General features: G+C 36.7%; 1 protein-coding gene across 6 annotated transcripts in view; it reads left to right on the forward strand.

Moving 5' to 3' along the window:
* The first annotated feature begins 2,089 nt into the window (after positions 1 to 2,089).
* Positions 2,090 to 24,497, forward strand: part of IFT88 (intraflagellar transport 88) — a 44,358-nt gene continuing 21,950 nt past the window's right edge. For 4 of the 6 annotated variants that reach the window (XM_053935343.1, XM_053935347.1, XM_053935346.1 and 1 more), the window contains exons 1-19: positions 2,090 to 2,425; positions 2,948 to 3,041; positions 4,011 to 4,073; positions 4,198 to 4,254; positions 5,099 to 5,152; positions 5,510 to 5,573; positions 5,650 to 5,719; positions 6,710 to 6,800; positions 7,870 to 7,974; positions 9,074 to 9,176; positions 9,833 to 9,947; positions 10,046 to 10,277; positions 11,815 to 11,885; positions 12,554 to 12,640; positions 15,893 to 15,992; positions 20,683 to 20,769; positions 21,366 to 21,552; positions 22,142 to 22,250; positions 23,681 to 23,831. In XM_053935343.1, coding sequence (XP_053791318.1) covers positions 2,952 to 3,041; positions 4,011 to 4,073; positions 4,198 to 4,254; positions 5,099 to 5,152; positions 5,510 to 5,573; positions 5,650 to 5,719; positions 6,710 to 6,800; positions 7,870 to 7,974; positions 9,074 to 9,176; positions 9,833 to 9,947; positions 10,046 to 10,277; positions 11,815 to 11,885; positions 12,554 to 12,640; positions 15,893 to 15,992; positions 20,683 to 20,769; positions 21,366 to 21,552; positions 22,142 to 22,250; positions 23,681 to 23,831 — 1,836 coding nt within the window. In that variant the 5' untranslated portion in view covers positions 2,090 to 2,425; positions 2,948 to 2,951. The remainder of the gene's footprint in view (positions 2,426 to 2,947; positions 3,042 to 4,010; positions 4,074 to 4,197; positions 4,255 to 5,098; positions 5,153 to 5,509; positions 5,574 to 5,649; positions 5,720 to 6,709; positions 6,801 to 7,869; positions 7,975 to 9,073; positions 9,177 to 9,832; positions 9,948 to 10,045; positions 10,278 to 11,814; positions 11,886 to 12,553; positions 12,641 to 15,892; positions 15,993 to 20,682; positions 20,770 to 21,365; positions 21,553 to 22,141; positions 22,251 to 23,680; positions 23,832 to 24,497) is intronic. The other 2 variants (XM_053935344.1, XM_053935349.1) reach the window with 2 other exon arrangements.

Genomic DNA, 24,497 nt, shown 5'->3' on the forward strand with positions numbered 1-24,497 from the left:
AGCTGCACAAGTATGTAACTTGATGCCAGTCAGAGGACTGATGTGGGGCATTTAGTGACAGCTGTGGTTTAATCCAACCTAAAATGATCAGGACTTTAAAGCATACAGTGCTACTTGGACTAGAGTAGATACTAAATTTACTCTTTTGGGAGGTTTTTTTGGTTTTTTTTGTTGTTGTTTTTTTTTGTTTGTTTTGTTTTGTTTTGTTTTGTTTTTTGTTTTTGGGGGTTTTTTGGCAATTTCACTTTCTAGGTTGCCATCTGGATTTAGCCAATAAAGACTATTACATCATCTTACACCATTACAGGCTTTCTTACTGTAGCATCATCTTGTTAGATGATGTCTTATGATCATAACCCATGAGTGAAGCCCTGCATTGCCACAAAGGATGCTGAGACTTTGAGGGTTTGTGTGAAATCTTCATATGTAAAGATGTATTTATACTTCATAGCACCAGGAAAAAAAAAAAAAAAACCAAACCTGTCGATTGACACAGCTTTTCAAAACATGAACAAAGTAATTGAGACTCTCATATTCTCGTGAGTATGTCAAAAGTAGCAGCTGGAATGCAAGGTCTCAGGACCTGGGCCAGGGCATGTTCCCAGTATGGTCAGAGTCCATACAGGCCAGAGGCCACTTAAGTCTGAGTGTATACACCCAATATTGGAGGGTAAGGAAGTTTGACCATAGGAACATGGTCAGATTCCAGGGTTGCCTTGGCACCACCTCATTTACAAATTAGATGCACTGCCTCTTTGACACAGTGTCTTCTTTTCACTGCCCTACAAATTTGGGCTGAAACGTCAGAATAGTGCTGGGCACCAGTATGCCCAGGTCCCCAACATGGACAAGCTGGATAGCAGAGCTAAGTCTATTACCACACAATCTACCTATTGCTCAGGTACCTATTAATGCGTCTGGGGACAATGAGAAAAATCTAAAAATCATAGTTTCAATTATATATGAGGAGTCACAGGCCCCAGAAAAAGAGGGCATATAAATGTATATATTTTTCTTATGCTGAAGTTTATGGTTTGTGGCAAGTAATGCAGCTGCAAACTTTTCCCACCCTGCGTCTGTTATTCTGCAAACTACTTGTACTCCAGACAATTCAGGTAAAGATTCTCATGTCCAAAGGTCTCAAGTTTCTGTGTGAAAGTGGTTCATGCATGAAATGTGAACAGGTTAATGCAGGAAGTGATAATGTCTTAATAATTCTTTATGTTACCTTTGTTTCTCTTGTTGGGAGCCAGAGTAGAAAGACCTTTCACTTATGCATTTATCTTTTCAGAAAGGACTTTGAGGCTGAAAGGTGAGCAGCAGAAGACCCTGACATTGCATAATGTGCACAATCCCTGATGACTAAAGGATGCTCTGACATACTGTATATTGTCTTTGCAGCTTTCTTATGCTATTGGCATAAGGCAGCAGGGGTTACAATTGGCCTCATAAAATGTTTTCTCTCTCAAAAATACTATAGGCATGTTCAGAGATCCCTTCTCTATTCTGTTTACCATTTAGGCATAGGAAACTTTCTCCAGAGTATAATGATTTGCAAATCAAATGACCCTTGTCAAATCAAATGTGGGCAAATTAACTGACACTTGTCAGGGTTTCCAAAATACCAAGAGAATGTAGTAAGGACGGCAGGTAGAATCATCTTTTTATAAGACATTAGGGATTTTTAAAATTTCGTTTCAGATGCTATGGGATACAGGAAGCTTTAACAACTTTAGCAACTTCCTTTTTTTATATTATTTTTTAGCTTTTAATTGAGCCTTTCAGTTTTAAGAGCACGTTTCTTTCTCATTGGAAGAAACGTTTTGGACTGCGATTGGATTGGAAATGAAGCGCACGTTCAGGCGCTTGGCGGCGTTTTCCAGCTATTTACTTAGGCGGAGCGAGGCGAGGCGCCGCTCTCCCTCTCCCCGAGCGCCGAGGCCCAGCCCGCCCCTCACGGTAGCACCGCCCGCCCGGGGCAGCGGCTCCGGCAGCGCCCGGCCCCGCCCGCGGCTCGCCCCGCCCGGCCGCGGTGCATGCGGGGAGCGCCGCCGTGTCCCGGGCAACGCCGCCCGGCCCCGAGCGCCGAGCGGGCCGCGGGCGAGCGGAGGGCGAGTCCCGCCGTGCCCTGAGCCGCCCCCGCTGCGGGGCTCATCGCCGGCTCCCCGCTGCAGGAACCCGCGCCGGGAGCGGCTCGGCCGCGGGGCACCGCGCACGGCGGGGAAGCGACGGGGAACATCCTCCTCATCCTGCCGCTGCCGAGGAACCGTGCGCTTCGTCCTGGCTGAGGCTTGCTTGCTGGAGGGCACGTACTTCATGGTGTCGATGAAAGCAAACGTTGCCTTCTTGAGGTTTTTATGAAAACAGGTAGCCAGGCAAAGTGAGACACCTTAGTGTCTGCCCTCTGTGAGGGAAAGGCCACCAGGCAAACACACCGTATTAGACAGGGAAATATTGGTGGAGAAAGACTTTGGAACCCGGGCTTCTTTAATGCTGGCTTTTAAAACCCGTTTTAATTGAAATGGCTTCATAACTGTAGCAATGTTGATCTTAGAATGCAGGAAGGAAAGAAGGGAAGGGAAGGCTCGAGCAAGATTAAATACCTATCATTAGACTTACTACTATGGTTTGACCTGTAAAGACTTACTTTTGAATATGAGTTGTCTCAAACATGAGTTAGCTGACAGTGGAAAGACACCATGCTAGAAGTAGTATTGTGATTGCTTGTTACTGTAATTTAGTTTTAATGATAAATGCCTTAAAAACAATTTTCATAACTGGTATAAGTATAAAAATATATAAATCTGTGATATGGTGCTGTTTAATACTGTTTATAGGTGAATCCTTGTTTTTATGACTAATCAAACTACTACTGTCTATATTTTGCATTTTTAAATATTTGTATAAAACCGCCAATATAACAGTTGGCATGTTAAATATTTCACAGAAAAATGATGCAAAATGTGCATCTGGCTCCTGAGAATAATGAAGATGATCTCTATTCTGGCTACAATGATTATAATCCCATGTTCGACACTGAGGTAAAGTATTTGCTGTTTCCCAGCTTTCCCATACATAGAATTTTAACTTAGAAGTATAAGATAAGAATTTATGGATACAATAATGTACAAGTTTGCAACTGCTTTGAAGTGAAATTTACTTTATTTAGCAAGAAACATCTGAAGTTTCTCAGGGATCTTCTTGATTAGTTAATTCTTTGGTAGCTTTTTATTCCAATTAAACACTTGTGCAGATCTCAACAGATCTAATATGCTGTAATGGTTAGCATTTTTGAAGTATAAAATCATAATTATTTGTAGGCATATTCAATGTGGTGTGTCCCAGGCTGTGTGCAAATTTTCTGACAAAAGAGGCTCCTGAGAGGTCAGTAGTTCATTGATTTCCTACTGTGCTGCTGCTGGAGGAGCTCACAGTAGAATGGAATCCTGCAGGTCTCTGTGCAATTGGGTAGAGTATCTGGGATGTCTTAAAGTAGCCCTGCAGACCACTTTTGGATAACTGCTGGTGTGGTGGAGTTGGGACAACAGTGATGACATTTGGTCCAAACCCACTAGCAAGACTTGGCATCTTGTGTGAAATCCCAGTACCCAGTTCATAAGGGCTGCTGCAGGACCTGAGAGACATGACATGTTTTAATGCCTCACATTGCAGTTGTTAATGTCAAAATTCAGAAAGAGTATAAGTATTTGATATGAGCATTTGGATGGAAAAAGAAGTTCATGTTATATGTTATGACTTCAGCTCTCTTCCCTCTGTGTTTTTAGAAAATAATGAGTTTTTACATTTCCTAATCTAAAATACCAAAAAAGATAGACAAATAATATAATTGTAATTTATTGTCAGTAAACCCTGTTGTTCAGTTATCTTCAAGTATGTTGTGAAGAACTTTTGATTTTTCTTACCAATCTGCTTTCAGTAGTCTGAAGGTTGTGCAATTGTGAGTTTGGGTGTTGTGGTTTTAAAGGGGTTAATGTTTTTATCTTTTCTAGGATTTAGAAAATGATGTAGCTTTTCAACAGGCAGCAAGAACAAGTCATGGAAGAAGACCCTCTGTAAGTACCTTTTATAGCACTTAGCATTAATGTAGATCTTACTATGTAGAAATACTAATAATTGACACATACAGGTTTTAATTGGTGGGGTTTTTTGTTTGGTTCTTTTTTTTTTTCCACCCAGGTGACTGCCAAAATTCCTGGTACATCAAGTCCAAGACCTCTAGCTACTGGATTTGGGGCAGGTTTTTGTTCTGTTGTATCCTTAATGAAAATGTCATTTACAAAATATAAATGTACCATTTAATTCCATGCACAAAGCGAGCCCTTCTAAATTAAGAATTTCACACCAGTGAACTGCATCTTTTCATTGGTTTTAAATCACAACTTTGCACTTGGTCAAGGCATGGTTACTGGTTGTTTTTCTTTTCTCCTGAACCATGCTGCAAATCTTTTGTACTGCATAAGGCATTAGAGTCCAAGGTATTAATTGGGTTCACTTGCAGGGGGAACTGAATAGGTTGTTATTTGGGCTTGGGAAAGTTTTCTGGAAGTTAAGGTGAAATCAAGTCTTGACAAATACAGGCTCTGAAACATCTCCAGTTGAATCAGAAAAAGTTGGTTGTGTTCTTTGGTATGCTTGGATGTATTGATAAAATAAATCTGCATGAAAATGTAACTTAAGATATTAATACAGTGACAGATTTTATCAGCTCTACACAGAATTTTACTGAAGTATTTTGTGTAAATTACTTGTTCAATTTCAAGCTAGCAAATTCAATAATTTAATAATGGAAAGTACGCTGCCTCAGGTAATTTTCTATTTACTTCTTTTTAAAAGAGCTGATGGAAGTATCCAAATGCATAAAAAACTTTTGTTGTGAATTTGTGCTAACGGAAGTATTCAACATCTTTAAGTCTGCCAGAAATTGGCAGTATATTGCATATGAGTAACATAAATGGGAACTTTGCTATGAACTTATGTGAGAGTTAGCTCAACTTTTAAAATGTAGTGTTGAGAAGACTGTACGTAGGCTTCTTATGCTTTGTGAATGACAATTGCAAACAATTACTTATTTTTGTAGTCAAAGGCAACTTTAACTTCATCTATGGGAAGACCTATGACAGGAACTATACAGGTAAAAGTTCCAATATTTTCATTTTATATTCATTTGGAACAATGAATTTTTCTGATAAGTGTTAGATACAAGTATTTAGAAGTTCATTGAATCAATACAAATTACTACACTTTTAATTTTTCCTTTTTTGAATATAGTACTGTCAGAAAGCATGAGTGTATTGATGTGTGTTTTATTTGAACACAGATGTGGAAGCAATAACAATGTAGTAGTTTCTAACACTTACTAACATGAAATTTGTCATTAAAATAATATATATAGAATATATAAAAATTATATATAAAATATATAATTATGTCTGTATTGTCTACAACATAATTTTAGTGAGATTATTTTAATATATCTTCTTTATTTGAGGATGGGGTTTCTCGACCAATGACAGCAGTGCAAGCTGCAGGTTACACTAAAGCAGCTGTGAGAGGTATGTTTTGTAGAAATCACCAGCTGCCACAGGGAGATGTTATTTTACAGTTTTCAGTACTCTGTTAATGTTTCAGGTTCTTCATTTGATCCACTTGGCCAAGCAAGAGGTCCTGCTTCACCTCTGGAAAAGAAAACTTCAGACAGGTTTGTTCAGTTCTGCATTACATTCTTTCAAAGCATTAATAGCAACAGAAAACCAGCTGTGTGTAGAGTTTAAAAACATCCAGGCAGTTAAAAAAACCTTGAAGGGCCAAACTCTGAACTTGGTGGAATAATGCCACAAACGTTTGTTGGTATGCCAGCCAACATGTAGTTGGTTGACTTTCAGGAACATCTGATTTCAGTGATTTCTGGTTCTGACTTGCTCAGCAGCCTGGGTGTAGCTGTTGCCACACAAATGCTGTGATACTTACACATAGTTGTGCAGGACCACAAAAGTGTGTGTGACAGGCAAGGAACACCATGATTCTTGCAGCTCTTTGGGAAGAACTTGGGGGCAGTTGCCTGCTCTTTCTTCCTGTTCACTCTGAGATTGGCACTTGAACTGAAATTTGCAGGCTGGTGCCAATGTTGGGGAATTTGCTCAGAAAATCGTTGAACTTTCCAGTACCAAAGTTCTGTACCCCAAATGTAGCTATACAGGAATAGGGAATCCTCTGAAATGTTTGGTTATTTAGCAGTGGAAAAAGTCTAGAAGAACCACACCTTTTTGTTACAATCTGCATTTGCAAGCAGTGCTTTAGAATTATGTATGCAAATAAAGGTTCAATTAATTGCTTTTAATGTGATATTTCATTTCATTAGTGTTTGATATGAAAGCTCATCTGTTGTTTTCTAGTTACTTCTCCTGAACAAATTTGATTTGTGAAATCTGCCTGTATATACTGTTCTTGTGAGAGGATTTATGTTTTCTTAGGTCTCTGTTCTCAAATTAAGGTGTGAATGTGATCTTTGGACTGTCTTCTCTAGGCATAGCTTCACACAATACTTTCTTTGATGAGAAAACCAGTTAGTTGTGACATGTGATATGTCATTGTGTTGTTTTATTGAGAATATAATGTGTAAAAGCTTAGTGTTTGCAGTTACATTACTTTAACTTTAGTGTTAATTCTTTTGTTGTTATTTTTATTTTAGTTTAGAAGAGAAGATGAGGCAGTTGGAAAAAAAAGTGAATGAACTGGTTGAAGAAAGCTGTGTTGCCAATAGCTGTGGAGACTTGAAATTGGTAGTTTTCTGAATTTCACTTCATTTCTGCTGTAATTTGTATAGATAGATGTTTCAAAATGACTTGCAGTCAAATGTTTAAAATCATTAAAATAATTTTAGTTCTAAATTTATTATGACTCTTCTAGTCTAGTGATACCTTGCTTTGCTGGAAAAAAAAGGTAGGGGCTGTATTTCTGGCACATATATATTTGTTAAGATTTCAATGTTACAAAAATTCCCTTCTGTTTGTGTCCATGGATCTCTTCAGATGGGTCTGATGGATTCGTTGTACTGGCACAGTTCTGGCCTAGGCTAGCTAGCATTTGATGGTTCCTATGTATGAACAAAGGTTACCATGGAGAAGGAACTGTTTCCAACAGACTGTTTGAATGTATTTGTTCTGTTATAGAGGATACTAGAGCATTGTTGTGCCACTGAGTAGTGGCTAATTAACCAATCTATTTTTTTAGTTTTTCCTGATCTACCTGCATGTATGGTCAAGAATGCTCTTGATGTCAAAGGGTTGTTTCTTTGTGAAACCAGATGACTTCAAGGGTCCTATAGGATATTTGTTTCTGACAAGTCCAGCAGAATATCCATTTTCCTGCAAAAGTCATCAAAGTTGTGAACCCATTATCTGTGAAATAGCCAAGTTGGATTTGCTTCCTATCATAAGGACTAGGAATCAAACTATATCTTGAAGTACTTCTTCCACCACTGGCTTCCAAATAGGCACCTTGAGTAGTAACCATTACTTTCTTAATCATTGTATGCTTGTGGAGGCACACAGGACTGCTAATGGCTCTTGCTACACCCAAAGTGTTACTTGTACAAAGGATTCTGACACCAATCTGCAGAGAATTATAATCGGGTACATAATTACACAACTAAGCAGAGTTAAATTACTGTTTGCTTAGTGCTGATTAAAACCTCTTGGTGAGTTATAGTGCTTTTTTCAGGCATTTGGTGCAGTCTGTAAACCAAAGAAAATAGACATGAGTGTATTCCCTTCATACTTGTTTTGAATTATTTTCATCATCTTGAGTCAGTAAGATTCAAGGCACTTTAATTCTAGTATTTTGTTTAAGGCTCTGGAGAAAGCAAAAGAAGCTGGAAGACAGGAAAGAGAATTGTTGAGGCAACGTGAACAAATCACTCCTCCAGAAAGTATCAACTTAGACCTCACTTACACAGTAAGTGCTTAGAAATCTTCAGTGACTAGAATGTTGCTAAAAAACCTCCTGAGCAGAAATGTCAGTGTTTCCTGAAGAGCGTGTGTGTCTGTGTTGTAATGCTTCTGGCAGTGTACAGCGGGGATCCATTGATATTATCAAGTCCATTCCCATGCAATCTCAAATGCCAAAGAAACCACGTAATCTATGTTAAGTGGAGAAGAATTTCCATGAATATATATTCCAGATATTTAATCACATGTAAAACCTGCATATCAAAATACAGCAGATGCAGACCCTGTATTTCAGAAATAAATAGACTAGAGAGTGTAATATGCCAAGAGGAGAAAACAGAACAGAAAAGATAAGATGCTGCCTTTAAATTGAACCATAAAGTGACTGAGAATGTGTTACATTAAATAGGGTATAATAATATTTCTGAATCTTAAAGCAGGTATTTAGATTTACATTCTGGTTTTCAAATAGTAAACTTTTTTTTTTAAGTGTACCACATGCATAAAATGCTTGAGAGATATTTAAATTCATACTCCAAGTAGTGCTGTAGAGACAATTATTAACAATTAATATATTGAATTAGGCAGACCTGGAAATTTATTTTACCATGAAGGGCAGAGTAAAGCTGTGGAAAAAAATGCAGAGCTATTTTACCTGACACCAACAGAACTTCTGTTGTGAAACAGCAGTTTGGAAAAATTCTCCCCTTCTAAACTGAGTGACCACAGGCATTAGGATGATTTTCCACATGTTGGGACTCATAAATTACACACAGTCCCTGAGAATTATCTTGTATGAATATTTTTTTAATAACTTTGCATTGTAGCACTGTGTTTACTTAGGTCTAAGGCCCACGTAGCATAACTTTGAATGCTAGTAATTTATGTACAAAAATAAAATAATTACCTAGAATAAATAGCTTTTAAACTTGTTTCCTCTATATCAATGTGCAAGAACAAAGGAACATTAAAGATGGAAAGCTTACAAGTGGTAAAGACAATAGTTCCAAGGTAAAATTATCTTGAAATTATCTACTATGAATTTAAGTTTATTACTGTTGAGAGGACAATATATTTTCTTGTTCCTGTAATTCCATTTTTTATAGGTTCTTCTCAATCTGGCCAGTCAGTATGTTGCTAATGAAATGTATGCTGAAGCGCTGACTACTTACCAAGTTATAGTGAAGAATAAGATGTTTAGCAATGGAGGTAGGTTGTATCCCAAAGTGGACTAAAACTGGTAGTTAGGCATTCAAAGTGAGGAGTGCATCTGCATGGTGCTGATACTTAGAGAACACAGCCCTCGTGGCTGGCTGTCAGGTTGGGTGACAGATATTCGTAATCTCTGACTCAGAGAGCCAAACCACATTAAATTATACTGACTCATGAAGTCTTTTCTTTCCATAAACTAAGCTAAACATAAAGACAAATACATATTTTTCTCATGCCACATATGCTATGTGGTCTTCTCTAGTACTAATTTTTTCTCTTTTGACTTGAACTTCCCCTCCTGAAAGCTTCTTTTAGTATTTTGCATATCTCTGAGACTCCTACAGTGGGTTTTTTTTTCAGAGATGCTTATTTGCAGCTTCTTTCTGGAGAGCACTATAAATAATCTCCACTTCATCCCTCAGTTCAAAATCAGAATACATCTTACATGATAGTTCTATTCTAGGTTTCATCACTAGGTTTCGTCTTCTCTCTCATTTTCTCTTGAGTTAAACTCACAGAAGGCATTTCTGTTCAATGCAGCTTTAAAGGGACATTGCTATCCTATAATGAAGACAAATTTATTAAGATAGTGTTCTACTCTGTCACTCTGAAACACTTTTAAAATGTTGTAACTCATTGACTCCTTTTGATAGGTATACTGAAGGTAAATATTGGAAATATATATTTAAAACAACGGAACTATTCCAAAGCTATCAAATTCTACCGTATGGCTCTAGACCAGATTACTAGTTCCCACAAACAGATGAGGTGAGTTTCTTCTAGAAGGCATGGTTATGAAATACAAATTTTGGATACAGTATGATTTTGTAGTTAAAAATATAACCTAAACCTGGTTCCTTACTTAGGATAAAAATAATGGAAAATATTGGAGTTGCTTTTATTAAAACTGGCCAGTATGTTGATGCCATTTCTTCATTTGAAGAAATAATGAGCATATCCCCAAACCTGAAGGCAGGCTTCAACCTGATCCTATGTTACTTTGCTATTGGAAATGGTGAACAGATGAAGAAAGCCTTCAAAAACCTCATTGAAGTTCCCTTGGAAGTGGATTATGAAGACAAATACATTTCATTAAATGTAAGTTTGAAAAAAATAAACTGTGTCTTTATACAGTAAATCAGGAGAAAGAGAGAGAGATACTGAATGCTTGGACTGTACTGAATATGGAAATTGATGTGTATTTGAATACCTGAAATAACTTTCTTACCAGCATGCATTTAGTGTGGCAGTACTGCTTAGATATGTAAAATAATGAAGAACATCTCAATCTCTTTATCCTTAAAAGAGATGTTGTACATAAAACCCACAACACAAGATTGTCCTTGTAATGATTTTGTTGAAACTCATTTGGGCGTACTTACATAGCTCACTTACTGTTTTACCATCTTCATTTATATAAAATTTTAATAAAATATAAGGTAAAATAAAGGGAACTAAACAATGAGTGGGTTAATGCAAGTTTCCTCAAGTGAGTGCTAATAAAACTTGTAATATTGTAGTGTTATTTTGCATAAGAAAACTATAGTGACATTTACAGATGCTTAGTTTAGTTTATTAGACTTTGTTGGAAACTGGACTTCCTTTGACTTTCCATGATGCTAAAGAGAGGAAAAAATAGTTAATAGGTTTAGGGTCACTCTTAGAAAAGTCCTCTATCGAAAGATCAAGGCTTTTATCTTCTAGCAGTCTTTTTTTCAGTGATGCAAATCTTTCAGTCCTAAATATCAAATATATAACTGATCTTCAAACTGTTTGCAGCTTAAGAGTAGCTGTTGTTTCCTATTGTCATAGCATAAGGAAGTAAAATTTAACATATGAAGCATACAGATATATTTATTGATATATATGTATATATTTTAATACATTTTATATAATTTCTTATATTAGAAATTATATAAGAGTAAGGATCATTAAGCCTTTGAATTAATTGAGGACTATGTAAGATCATTCATTGGAAAAAGCCTTGAGACTGCAGAAGTTATTTCTAAGGGTAGGCAAGCTATGCTTTAAACAGACATTCCAAGTTCTCTGGTTTTTTATTAAGAGATCAGAGAAAAGATCACCGTTTCCTTCTGGTCTTTATTTTTCATAAATCTATGATTTGTCCCCAGTAAACAAGGAAGGGGTGGCTACCTAACATACCCTGCATAAATTCTTTTAGAGCTAACAGAGATGTGTGATAGAAACCATAAGATGATCATGCAAGTTATTTTAATGAGGAGGTAGCACAAGTCCTCATCTGCTGAATACCACAGCGGTTCAGCAAATGCTTATTTTTAAGCATGAGAATATTCTCACTGTGATCTTCCTGTGATCAGACCAGCCTTCCTGATCTGATACATGTGACAGGAACTACATCTGTTAACAACCTTCATGTGAGCTATGACAACATGCATGAGCAGAAAAACAGTATTGAAGTAGTTGTAATGCCAAATTTCAGAGTACATGGTTAGGAAACTACTTTGAACTGAAGCTAACTTTTTCAAATGTGGAAAGGAAGTGACATTATAGACCATTTATTTTACATCAATTTGTGTTTGCAGTCACATTGCCTATAAAATAAATAAAATGTTTGTATGCTGGTATAATTTGCAGTTGTTTTGTCCCCCTCCAGGATGATCTACATACGAATCTACTGATTGAAGCCATTAAAACTGACAGTTTAAGTCAAATACAACGTGACAGGTAATGGTGGACTCTGTTTTTTCTTGACTGTGGTGCCTTGAATTTTAGCTCCAGGATTATCAGTCTTGTCACCTGTCCACAGCTCTTGTTAGTAAAGTGTTTCTTAGGAAAGAACTTGCTCAGAAGAACCAGTTAATCACTCAGTTCAGTGTGCTACCCTAAAGTAGACTATCTGTCCCAAATGTTACACAGGGTACACTGCTTAAAACTTACAGCGTTTGAGATTTTTAAAAAATACAACTAGTGTGCAGTGAAAGGAAAACAGAAAAAACTAAGAGCTTAATCAAGATACAGGGGGATAATGGTAACAGGGAACTGGTTACATTGACTTCTGAGATTTGTACTGAGTGCAGGAAGAAGCCAGAACATGTTTTGTTTTGTTTTGGTTTTTTTCTATACAGGTTTTTGAAATGGTGACATAGAATTGTATGCAAGTATAGAATGGTTTGGGTTGGAAGGGACTTCAGAGATGATCTGGTTCCAGCCCCCCTGCCATGGGCAGGGACACCTCCCACTAGACCAGATTGCTCAGAGCCCCATCCAACCTGGCCTTGAACACTTCTAGGAATGGGACATCCACAGCTTCTCTGGGCAGCCTGTTCCAGTGCCTCACCACCCTGACAGTGAAGAATTTCTTTCATGTTTGTGTGGGTTTTTTTTTCCTTTAGGAAGTCCTTGGCAGAGGAATACATCATGACAGCTGCTAAACTCATTGCACCGGCAATCGAGACATCTTTTGCAGTAGGCTATGACTGGTAAAAGTCAAGTGGGGCTTCTTTTTGTCTAAACTGTGTCAATTCTTGTGTTGGTTATGAAACCAGTTCAGAGATGGAAGCAGACTGGGAAACATGGTTCTCTGTGCAACCAGGCTATTTTCAGTTTGCCTCCTAACAAAACAAAGCACTGGAGTGTGTTCTGTCTTAAAAAGTAATTTATCATCGAAAGTCAGCTCTTAATTATACATTTTGTAGTGCTCTGAATTCACACAAAAAGTTCAAGTGAATTTGAAAATTCCATTTCAAAATTGAAAAGCTTTCAAGAGTCTCAGCAGACAAATGCTATATGGAAGGCAGTGATTGCTAGTCTTTAAGGTTGAAGATGGCATAATGAAGACTTGGGGTGCTTAAGAAGTTTTAATCACTCCATAGAGTTATTATATAAAATACTGGAATCTAAATTTTAAGAAAGGTTTGTTTGAATTTCATTTATGAACTTAAAGTTTATAAATTTAATCTGCCATTTCCTAAAACACTTACACAAGTGTACTCAGTGATAGACTGCTGACAGAGTTCATCACTTGGACTTTAATTTTCAATGTATAGCTTAGCTTTTGTTTTCTGAGGTATTTTCTAGAGCAGAATATTCTTCTCTTTAAAACAAATTCAGTTAGACACAGTTCCTATAACGACAGTATAAAAATTAATAGCATAAGTTTTTCAAAATTTATTTTTAGTTTTTTATTATAAGGGCTTTGATATTTTTTTGTATTTTAGTAGCATTGCAGAATAGTATGCATGCAAATGAATGCTGTGTACTGCAGGCACAATATTACTGACATATATGTTAGTGTTTGGGCAATGAATAATGTTTGATGGGAAAAGAGGACTGTCCTTGACCTGGGGTTTATGGCCTGTTAGGATTATTCTCAAATTTTGCAGGTTCTATAATTATAATTCACTAGGAAAGCTGTTTATTCTAACAGGAAACAATCTCTCACACAGACATGTATTGTCTGCTAGAGTCCACAAGGTGGTGTTTTGTCGGAACCCAAGGTGTCCCTCAGACACTCTTGGATGTTCCGGGCCCAGGGCAGAAGCCTCTGAGACCCTGGCAGGCAGCCAGGAACCCCTGTGGCTTTGAATCTGATCCATGGAACAATTTACCAACCTTGCAGGAAGAACAAGAAATCACAAAAGTTTAGATATTATAATAGAAGTAGTCACAAAGTGAAAGGTAGGATTTTTGAGTGCTGTACAGGGGAGTTTTAAGCCTTGTACAGAGGGGTCTGAGTTTTGTACATGGGGGTCAGAGGTTCTAAGATGGAGGGATTTGGGTGTGCCCTGTCCTCCTTTCTTCTTCCTATTCCCCATGTTCTTAGTGGTGTTGGCACTCACAGATTGGTTTAGAGTAGAAAGTCACTGTTTAACATAGGTAATAGGCATTGGGGAAAAACTATAAACATCTAATACGTAATGTATGATATAAAAGATGGCACCAGCCCCTCGAGAGACGGAGACAGGGACAGAAACAGAGACAGAGAAGAAGACAAAGAGAAACGCAGAGAGAGACGCAGAGAGAGAAGGAGTCAGGGACAATGTCAGGGAGTCTGTGTGCCTTGAGATAACATGCAATAAACTGCCTTGAGACCAGACGACTGAAGACTACTGACTCTTTCTTTGAAGGCACAGGTTAGAGAAGAGACTTTACCACCACCCAGAGTCACCCCAATCTGGGGGAAGGCTCCGGCAGTGTTTGATGTTTTAATAATAATTATAATCTTAAGATTTCCCTACTTCTGCCATTCTGAATTATCAGGACTTAAATAATACGTCTTGTGAAAAAATAGGTTGTTGTTTTCTAATTTGTTAGCATGAGCAAGTCAGATTTGTTTGCCCTGTGTCTTGTTTTTTGTTCAGAAAAACCAGAAAAGGTTGTCAGATACTCAATTTTCTTAGTGCTATCCACAGAATACTTGTCATAGTGTAACACACTCTCAAATATGTTCTGGCTAATTGAACAGTTTTTGCTGAGATCTGTGGGATTGTTTTTTGAGTATCAGGACAGATTTGCTCTTTGTTAATTTAAGCTGAGGTATTCAAGCCCAGTGAAGAAGTTTAACCAGCAGCTTGAGCTTAGTTTTTCTGATTATTAACTTTATTATGGGTCCTCTGAGTATTAAATGTACTTTCAATCAAATTCATTTTATTTAGAGAAATAAAATGGGGACAAATATTCTTCAGAGTTCCTAATTCCTTACTTAAAATGTGACATAATATTGGGACTATTCTGTCATACTTAATAAAGAACAATTGGATAGTTAGATCTCATTGCATTTTATGGTTAAAAGATGTTTAAACTGGCAGTTGAAAATGCTTTTTTGATGTTGCAGACATCTGTAATAAAAGAAGAAATTACCAATATTTATTACAACTTTTCTTCTAACATAAAAGACATTTGTCTAAAGACTCTCCATGTGCCAAACCAATTATAACAGCAGGCAGTTTGTTGAATTAAACTTCTATTGGCAAAATAGCCAACTCTTAAAAGGAAAGAAGGTGGCTTTCCACCAGTTAAAAAAATAGTGGAAGGTGTTAAGGAAGCATCCCACAAGATGTTAATTTACTGTGCCTGTTTTCCAAATGTATGAGAGAACAGGATATGCATGCAATAAATAAAGGTCTTACATAAATGATCAGGCAGCTGAAAGTAGTTCACACCAAACTGTGGAAGATTGTGGCTGTGAGTGAACGTCCGAACTGTCTGCTGCCTTCTGTTCTGCACTCATTTTGCGGAAGACCCTAAGCCACAAATTACTGGGAAGTGACTAGAAAGAGACCTGTTATTAATGACTGAATTAGTATTATGTTGTAGCTCAGGGACACAGTTTGTAGTCTCTGGCTTTGTTCACTAATATTTTTTATAAGTTAGGTAATATATGCATCTGGATATGAAATTTGAAAAACCACATTATAGAATGTAGCCAAAGAAAATGGCTTGAAAAATTATTTTAGTCAGTTTTTGACAACAAGTATTGCTCAGTGATAGAAAATAAAGTGATATTTAGGCAACTGACTTAAACAAGAGTCAGCAGAGATACTGTAATTAGGGTAGGTTATAGGACTGAAATATTCTTACAAATATTTTTAATCAGAGTGCTCTTTGCCAATGTGAAGAAAGATGAGCTAAGAAAATTCAGTTTGGAAAGCAAATTAGCTGAAAAAAATGTAACTTGGAGGCATTTGCATAGATGCATTTTGTTTGTCTTCATGGCTTGCTTTCTGTTGCAGGTGTGTTGATGCGGTGAAAGCTTCCCACTATGTAGAATTAGCCAATGATCTGGAAATAAATAAAGCCACTACTTACTTGAGGCAACAGAATTTTAACCAGGTATAGTAACTTCTCACATTAGTACTTTTCAATGCTGTATTTGCAAATATACCATTATTAGCCACAGCATATTTTTTGGCTCGGGAAAGTATGATTTATGCAAATAATAATTATTTTGACACTGATCAGTAAAATAACTTCATAAAAACAATGGCAAGAGACAAGTTTTATCTAGGTGAAACTTCTGCTATGGGAGTTAGAGTGAATACAGTGCATTTCAAAATCAAAACACCTAAGCGTAGTTTTCTTCACTGGGTGTCCCAGCTGTCATTGCAGTTAATGGAACTCGTGTCAGTACAGTCAATAGAGCCTAGAAAGCCTGTTGCTAACCAGCCTGGGTGTGTTTTCATTAATATGAGCTGAATCTTTCTCTGTTAGGTTGACTATAGTACAGAAATACATGCAGCTGCACCTGCTATGTATAGTTACTGTTTATGCTCTGGTATTCTTGCCATTCCCCATGTACTACAGCATTCCCTAAAATACTATAAATTGTCCTTATATTTTAGTTAGCTCTTTTGTCATTCCATTACATACAAGGCTTGGTTTGGAATATGAGTAGTTAGAAAAAAGTTTCATCTGAACAAAAACAAACTCAAATATCTGACAGGATTTGACGTTTTTTCTTCTAACATGCACTGCACACTAGTTGTATTTTTTAAAAATCTCAAACGCTGTAAGTTTTAAGTAGTGTACCCTGTGTAACATTTGGGGTAGATAGTCTACTTTAGGGTAGCACACTGAACTGAGTGATCCAACTGGTTCTTCTGAGCAAGTTCTTTCCTAAGAAACACTTTACTAACAAGAGCTGTGGACAGGTGACAAGACTGATAATCCTGGAGCTAAAATTCAAGGCACCACAGTCAAGAAAAAACAGAGTCCACCATTACCTGTCACGTTGTATTTGACTTAAACTGTCAGTTTTAATGGCTTCAATCAGTAGATTTGTATGTAGATCATCCTGGAGGGGGACAAAACAACTGCAAATTATACAGCATACAAACATTTTATTTATTTTATAGGCAATGTGACTGCAAACACAAATTGATGTAAAATAAATGGTCTATAATGTCACTTCCTTTCCACATTCAGTGATAGGAATGCTTCATAAATAAGAAGGAATAGAGCAATCCCCAGCTGCATGAATGGCAAGAATTACAGTAGATCATATACAGCAAAATTAGAGCTGAAACTGTGGATACCTGTCATCTTCTAAGGTCATTCATATTCCCTCATCTTGGAGGGATGCACACAGGGCCACATGCTTAACTTCAGCCTGCTTTTACTTCTCATATTTAAGCTTTTCCAGTTTTCTGAGCAGCTCTTGCTCTTCCTGTCTGTCTTGTCCTCTTCTCCTTCCCTGTAGATACAGCAAGAGATTTATCCTATATTATTCTGCATGTCTGACTGTTGTGATTTAACCCCAGCTGGCAACTAAGCCCTACACAACCACTCACTCCATGCCCTGCTGGCATGGGGGATAGAATCAGAAGAGTAAAGGGGAGAAAACTCATGGTCTAAGATAAAGACAGTGTGATAGGTAAAGCAAAAGCTGTGCACACAAGCAAAACCAAGGAATTCATTCACCACTTCCTATGGGCAGGCAGGTGTGTTCAGCCATCCCCAGGAGAGCAGCGCTCCACCGTGCATAATGGTGGCTTGGGGAGACAAGCAGCATCGCTCAAAAAATCCCCTCTTCCTCCTTCTTCCCCAGCTTTATATGCTGGGTATGACACCTCACGGTCTAGAACCTCCCTTTGATCAGCTGGGGCCAGCTGTCATGGCTGTGTCCTGTCCTCATTCCGTGTGCACCCCCAGTCCACTTGCTGGTGGAGTGGGGTGAGGGGCAGAAAAGGCCTTGGCTTTGTGGGAGCTCTGCTTAGCTGAACCTTTGTTATCAGCAGTTTCCAGCACAAATCCAAAACAGAGCCCCATACAAGTTTCTAGAAAAAGAATTAACTATCCCAGACAAAACCAGCACATTGAAACCTTTTCTGAGATCAGTAAGCAGTTTGAGAGTTTGCAAAGTTTTGGGCAAATCTGGTAGTTTTACTGATGATAGCTTTTGAAGGGAGAATGTTGCAGGTAGGTAAAAAGTCTTACGATCTCAATAATTTATTGTTTCAATGGTAATTTTTTTGTGATTTCCAGTTAGTGTTCAGAATAGGTTAAAAAAAGTAAAATCAGTTCTCAGAGGTAAAATGAGATACAGAGATTGTTGGTGATTTTTTCTGGAGTACTTCAATGGAGGGAAAGGGAAGTGTGTTGGAAGTTAGACGTAAGGGGGGAAGAATCTTTTTACTTGGATTATGTGACAGAAGACCTTTAACCTGCACTGGAACCACTTAACAGTAGAGTGGGACTGCAAAATGGTGATTGCAGAGCATCTTTGTATTTGTTTTGTTCTAATAAAACTGCAGCTGACATTTACATTCATCCTGCCTGTCTGTTGTTCATAAACTTCCTAACTCACCAACTGCTCAACACACCTTTGGCTGAATAACTGGAATGGAAACTTTCTGAAATACTCAGTTACAAGGCTGAAGGTTTATTGCATCTTTTTTTTTTTAAAAAAAAACCAAACTGAAATAGATTTCTCCTGTTAAAACAATGGGGTTAAGTATGGGTTCATCATAATGAGTATATTATTTTAAAATAGTCCTTGCATATAAAATATAAAATAAAATTAAAAGGAAAATTACCGTGTTATGTTTAGTTGTGTGTGTAAAGTATTTTGAAATTTTTTTAATATCAAAGAAAAACTTTGAAATTTCATTTAAAAACAAAATTCTACAAGTTAACCATGCATCTTCTTAAGATCTCTGGCACACCCTGCTAGAGTCAGACAAACTGCTTTGAAGTTTAACCTCTATAAGCAAATAATTTAGATACACTAGAAGCAAGTCACAAAAAATATTTTGGATAGTCTGTTTTGATTGTTAGACCTAAGTAATTCTTATTGTTGGGATTAAAAAATTAGAAGTTCTTTAGAAATCATTAAATGTAACTGTTGATGCAGTGCTACTTTACAAGGACAAAAGGAATATTGCCTATGGATTTTCATCCTAGGGCTCATAATTGCTGAAATGGTTTAAGAGACCCACAACGTAATTTACCAGTAAATGAATTGAGTTCATAATAATGTGGACTTTTTGTTATACATGAAAAAGGCATTTCTGTCTGGTCTTTATCATCCAAGGTGCCATTTAGCAGTAAAAGCAAAGGAAAATAAATCAGATACAACTGGAAATGGCTTTTCAGAAAGTAACTTTGAACTGTAAAGCTCTAAATTCACCAAAAGTTAATTCCATGAGGAAGCAAATCTTTGCAGAAGAGTAAAGTACCTCAGATGTAGTAGTAACATCTGGAAATATTTGGGATCATTCCCTTCTTAGAGAAAGTCACAAATATATATACATTAAAAAAGTTTTAAAGTATAGTAGTTACAACTTTTACATTTCTGAGGCCACAAAATCTAGAGCCTAACTTTTGAAATGCTTTTCTTGAATGAAATTGGTGTATTTTAAAAGAATTTTCTATTAGAAGAATATTAGGATCATTAATAGTTCATAGTTCTTGGGTAGAATGTAGTTGACTAAATCTATGAACTACATTTAGCTATATATATTTTGTCATTTTGCACATCATTAATACAGTTGTGGTTTTTGTGTAGAGTAACTGTGAAAACTATGTATGACAGACAATTAAAACTTCTCTTTATATTTGTTTTGGCATTTGACATATAGTATCATGCCTTTGCTTTGATATGTAAACAGCAGCTTGAAGATTTCATGCAATGGAGGAAGGAAACTTTTGAATTGCTAATGTTGATGGTTAAATTGTGGTTGCCACATCTGTGTTGTAATAGATGATGGAACTGGGCTCACTGTGATAGTCTAACAGTTTGTGTTGTTAATATAAATATTTAGCATAAGGGAGACAGGTTTATTTAATAATTTAGTCTGCAGTTACAAATGTATTCCATAGTCAATGAAAAGAAAAAGCTGCCTTTTATATCAGAGGGATTTTTGTAGTTTGTTATAAATATGCTCTTTTTTTTTTTTGTCTATAAACATCTTTATTTTGAAGTTTATGAAATTTAGTTTTCATGTTGAAGTTTTTAAAAAATTCTTCTGGCCTCAAGCTTCACATTTGAGTACTTTCTAAACTTAGACAATTGTCATTGTCTTATGACACAAAACAAAGGCACATTTGAAATGCAGTCCTACACTATGGTGTGTATCTTTTTATATAGTGTGTTCTTTTTCAGCTTTTTAATAAAGGTTTTATGTCAATTCATTTGTGTTCACTTAAAGAACTAGAAAAATAGGCATGAGAATTTTCATTAGTTGACTAGATTAAAAGCAAATCATCTAAGACTGCATTTTGTACGTACAGAATTGTCAGATACCTGTAGTTCACAGTAGCCTTATCGAATCTAAATTTTGGATAGATAATAAATAGCCAATATTATTGAAATTTTGTGATGAAAATTAATATTGTATAAATACAGATACAATTTTGTACATGCTCAGAAGTATGTTACAAGCTCTAGTAATTATCATGTATGTGAGCATATGAGTTGATAATTTCAGCGGTTTGTTACTGTGAAGTTTATCGATACTTTCTGAAAGGATTTTGGAATAAGTTCACTTCAGTGTGAAGTAAGTTGTTTTCAAATTATTTCTAGGCACTGGAGACTTTGAAAATGTTTGAAAAAAAGGATAGCAGAGTAAAGAGTGCAGCTGCAACAAACCTTTCATTCCTTTATTATTTGGTAAGTGCTTCAACGAAATCAGGTAAGAACTGCAGTTTATGTAGCAACCTCTGTATTTTTATAGCAATTTTTGTGTCTGCCTAAATAATCTCTGTAAACAAGAAGAAACTTCGCCTTAGAGTAGTTATTCTGGAACACCAGTTGGAATTTGGATCAGGTCCCTTTGTATAGTATTGATGGAAGAAGAGTGAGATTGAGCCCCAGGCCACAGAAACATGCTTGCAGTTGGATTTATGCAGAAGCTCAGTGGCTGGAGTTAAAACATTGGCCCTGGGAAGCCTGGCTGAACTTCAGGTACACGTGAAATAGGTAGCTTAGGCAGATGTGTTTGTGTGTGAAGTTTGTAGGGTATGGATTTTTAATTTTTTTTTTAATAAATGCTACTTTATTGCAATAAAGAAAGCTTGCAGACTGAATGGGACAGACTGGCAACTTGAAAGAAATTATCTACCTTACGCAAATACGTAAGAAGTATTTTAGGACTGAGTAATGGGGTTGTTTTTCATCCTCAATTCCCTGAAATTCCTGGAAGAAGCCACAGCTGCAAGAAAATTAGCTGACAAATGACTAATATAATGTTTGTTTTGTTCATGTAGGGGAATGAATTGGAACAAGCAACTAACTATGCAGATTTAGCAGTAAATTCTGATAGGTACAATCCAGCAGCTCTAACTAACAAAGGAAATACTGTTTTTGCAAATGGAGACTGTGAAAAAGCAGCTGAATTTTATAAGGAAGCTCTCAGGAATGATTCCTTATGCACTGAAGCACTTTATAATCTTGGTAAGTCACAGGTGCTATTGTGATTTAGTTTTGACTGAAGGTAACACTAGTGTTTCTGAGAATCTATCTTTGAAAGTTTTCTTATAGAAATGTGTGTGAATTATTATTACTTCACTGAGTAATTTATGTTATGGCAACATATTAACTTATACTACCTGTCTGTTCTGCAAAAAAAATTCCCAGTATTAACAACATCAATTAGTAACTGCAGATTAATAAGTTACTTTGAAGATTAAGAAATTCATACTACCTACTGAAAGGATACCAGTTTCAGCATAATTAAACTATCAGTCATTCTCCTTTAAAAGCCTTGCCTTTCCCTCATTCATCTTGTTCAAAAGATGAGATTACATAAGTTCTTGGTCTTTGATTGGGTTCACGTTCCTTGTGTTCATCAGTTTGGTAGGTCATGCTGGCTGGTAACAGTTCTGTGCATGGCTCTCACAAACAGAGAGTCCTTTAAAGTCAAGGCAGGTATGCTGCCTCCAAATACTGTGTTCCTATTTTGCTTTTTCTGGTTATCCTTTCAGTTAATATATTGAAGTAATCTGTTTCTCATTATATTAATACTGTAACCTTTATTTTTTAGGTTTAGCTTACAAGAAGTTAAACAGGATAGATGAAGCTTTGGATTGTTTTCTGAAACTCCATGCAATCCTTCCAAATAGTGCCCAAGTCCTTTACCAGCTAGCAAGCATGTATCTTTTTCTGGGTTATTATAAGGAATGGTGGTTTTAGTAAACTCATTTAATCCGAAATATGTGTTTCAGTTGTGTCAAGGTGATTTAGAAATTTACTATGGTGTCCATTATAGTAAAAATGATTTATTATCTGATGTTTGTGAGAAAAATGAGACCAGAACTTAACCTTTATTGAATATTTCCAGTGAAGCAAGTGAAGAACATTAAGACTGCTTACATTGCAGGGATTAGATTTACAGTCAGTATTAAATTGTGTCATGGAATATTTAAAATGCTGCTGGTTTGCTATGAAAATAATGTGGCAGATGTAAGCACAAGTAAAATAAGAAAAAAAGTATATAGCTAATAAATGTGAAGTTCTGTTCTGAAAGCTGTTTTCAGATTAGTTAGTATGTGTAAGAAAATAATTGTCTCCCATCACAGCAAAAGCTTCAACAGATTGAAAAGCTGAGGGAAGAGATTGGCTTTGCATGTCACCAGTGATACCCTAAACTGTGAACTTCTTTAACAATGCTTCTGAGGATGTCCAAACTCTAATAAAATCCTCCCAAAGGCAGAACAGATTCCAGCTGATGTACTACACTTTTAAGAATAGTATAGGTAATAAAAATATATTCTAGCCAGTAAAGTAAGTAACCTCCAAATATACTAAAGGGCTCTGATCTCTATTCCATGTATAGCCCCTTTACAGCAGCACAAATGGCCCAACAGCTCTGAGTGTCCATCTAGGGAAGAGCTTCTCTGCTCCCCTGCTATGTAAAACTGATTTCCACCAGTTCTCAGAAGCTTCTTCAGTATCAGGTAGAATGGAGCAGAAAAAAACAGGTTGGGCAGTTAGCTCCAGCTGACACTGCTGTAGAGCTCTGAGGCATTGTGCCATTCCGGAGAGAAGAGCACATTGCAGGCTGAGTTACAGCTAAAACTGCTGTTCTCTGGACCAGAATAGTCTGGGCTGTGCTCCTTAGACATACAGCAGAAAACCGCCCTGCTGGCAAAAGGCTGTTCTTGGGAATAGCAGTTTTACCTAATCACTTCAGAACAAAATGCTGCCAGTACAGAAACTAGTCAGGTTGTAAAGGCTGCAAATAAATGGTCTGGCTCTCACACTTCATTCTTATAAAGGAGGGAGTCGAAGTAAGATTAGTGTCAAAGAGAGAGAGAGGACAACTGAGCCTAAAGTTCTGTTGAGTCCAGTGTGGTTCTAAGGTGAAAGAGTAGTCAAAGTCTCTGAATACTTTTCTTCTTCTAGTATAACAAAAATACTTTCTGATACAAATGAAATTATGAATACAGTGTAGGGGGAAAAAAAGTCATTGTATCTCCACACTACAGTGACTGGTGTAGTGTTCAGCATATGGATTGCATTAGATAAAGTAGTAGTAAATCAAGCTACCATTGGCATCAGTCCTTGACTGAGGAAAACTCAGATACCAGATCATGGAAGATCCCAATCAAGCCATAGAGTGGCTGCTGCAGTTGATCAGTGTAGTACCAACTGATCCACATGTACTTTCAAAGCTAGGGAATTTATATGATATTGAAGGTGATAAATCCCAAGCTTTTCATTATTACTGTGAGGTAATTTTGCTTTTTCAATGCACTTTGTCCTAAATAAAGAAAATTTTGCCATAGGTTCCAATATCAAATTAATAATTGATTAATTTAAACCTTACAAAGTGTCATCCAAAAAGAGGATAAGAAAGAGATACTGGGGGAGAGTTAACAAAATCTGATTTTTGTAGTCAGATCCTAAGGCTATGTTTCCACATGGATATTGGCCTCAGACTTTCCATTTTCTTTTATGTAGTCATTGTTTACACTGATCTGTAATAATGTTAATTCAAAATACAGCCTGGGACAAAATAAAATCAGGATATAATAGAAGTAATTTTAGAGGTGCGTAATGTGACTGAGGTGATTGGAAACTGTGTATAATATGGAGATACTAAGAGATTGTGTTTGGTTTGTGTTTGGAAGTTTTTATATATGTTTTAACAGTATAGCTATACATTATGTATACACAGTTGCCTAAAGATAGGCAGCTTTAATTTCAAACCAGCTGTTCTACTGTCCATAGTTTGTAGAGTTTCTTCTGTGTTAGAAACGAGAATAAGACAGGAAATGTCTGGTGCAGTCTGAGAGTTCTCTTTCTTTATCTGTGCAAAGTGAAGATCACCGAAGGCTGTGTTGCAGTCTGAATTGAGTTGTGCTTGATGATATTTTGCTGCCTATTTTAGAGGGAAT

This window comes from Vidua chalybeata, chromosome 2, assembly GCF_026979565.1.
Source record: "Vidua chalybeata isolate OUT-0048 chromosome 2, bVidCha1 merged haplotype, whole genome shotgun sequence".
Lineage (NCBI taxonomy): Eukaryota > Metazoa > Chordata > Aves > Passeriformes > Viduidae > Vidua > Vidua chalybeata.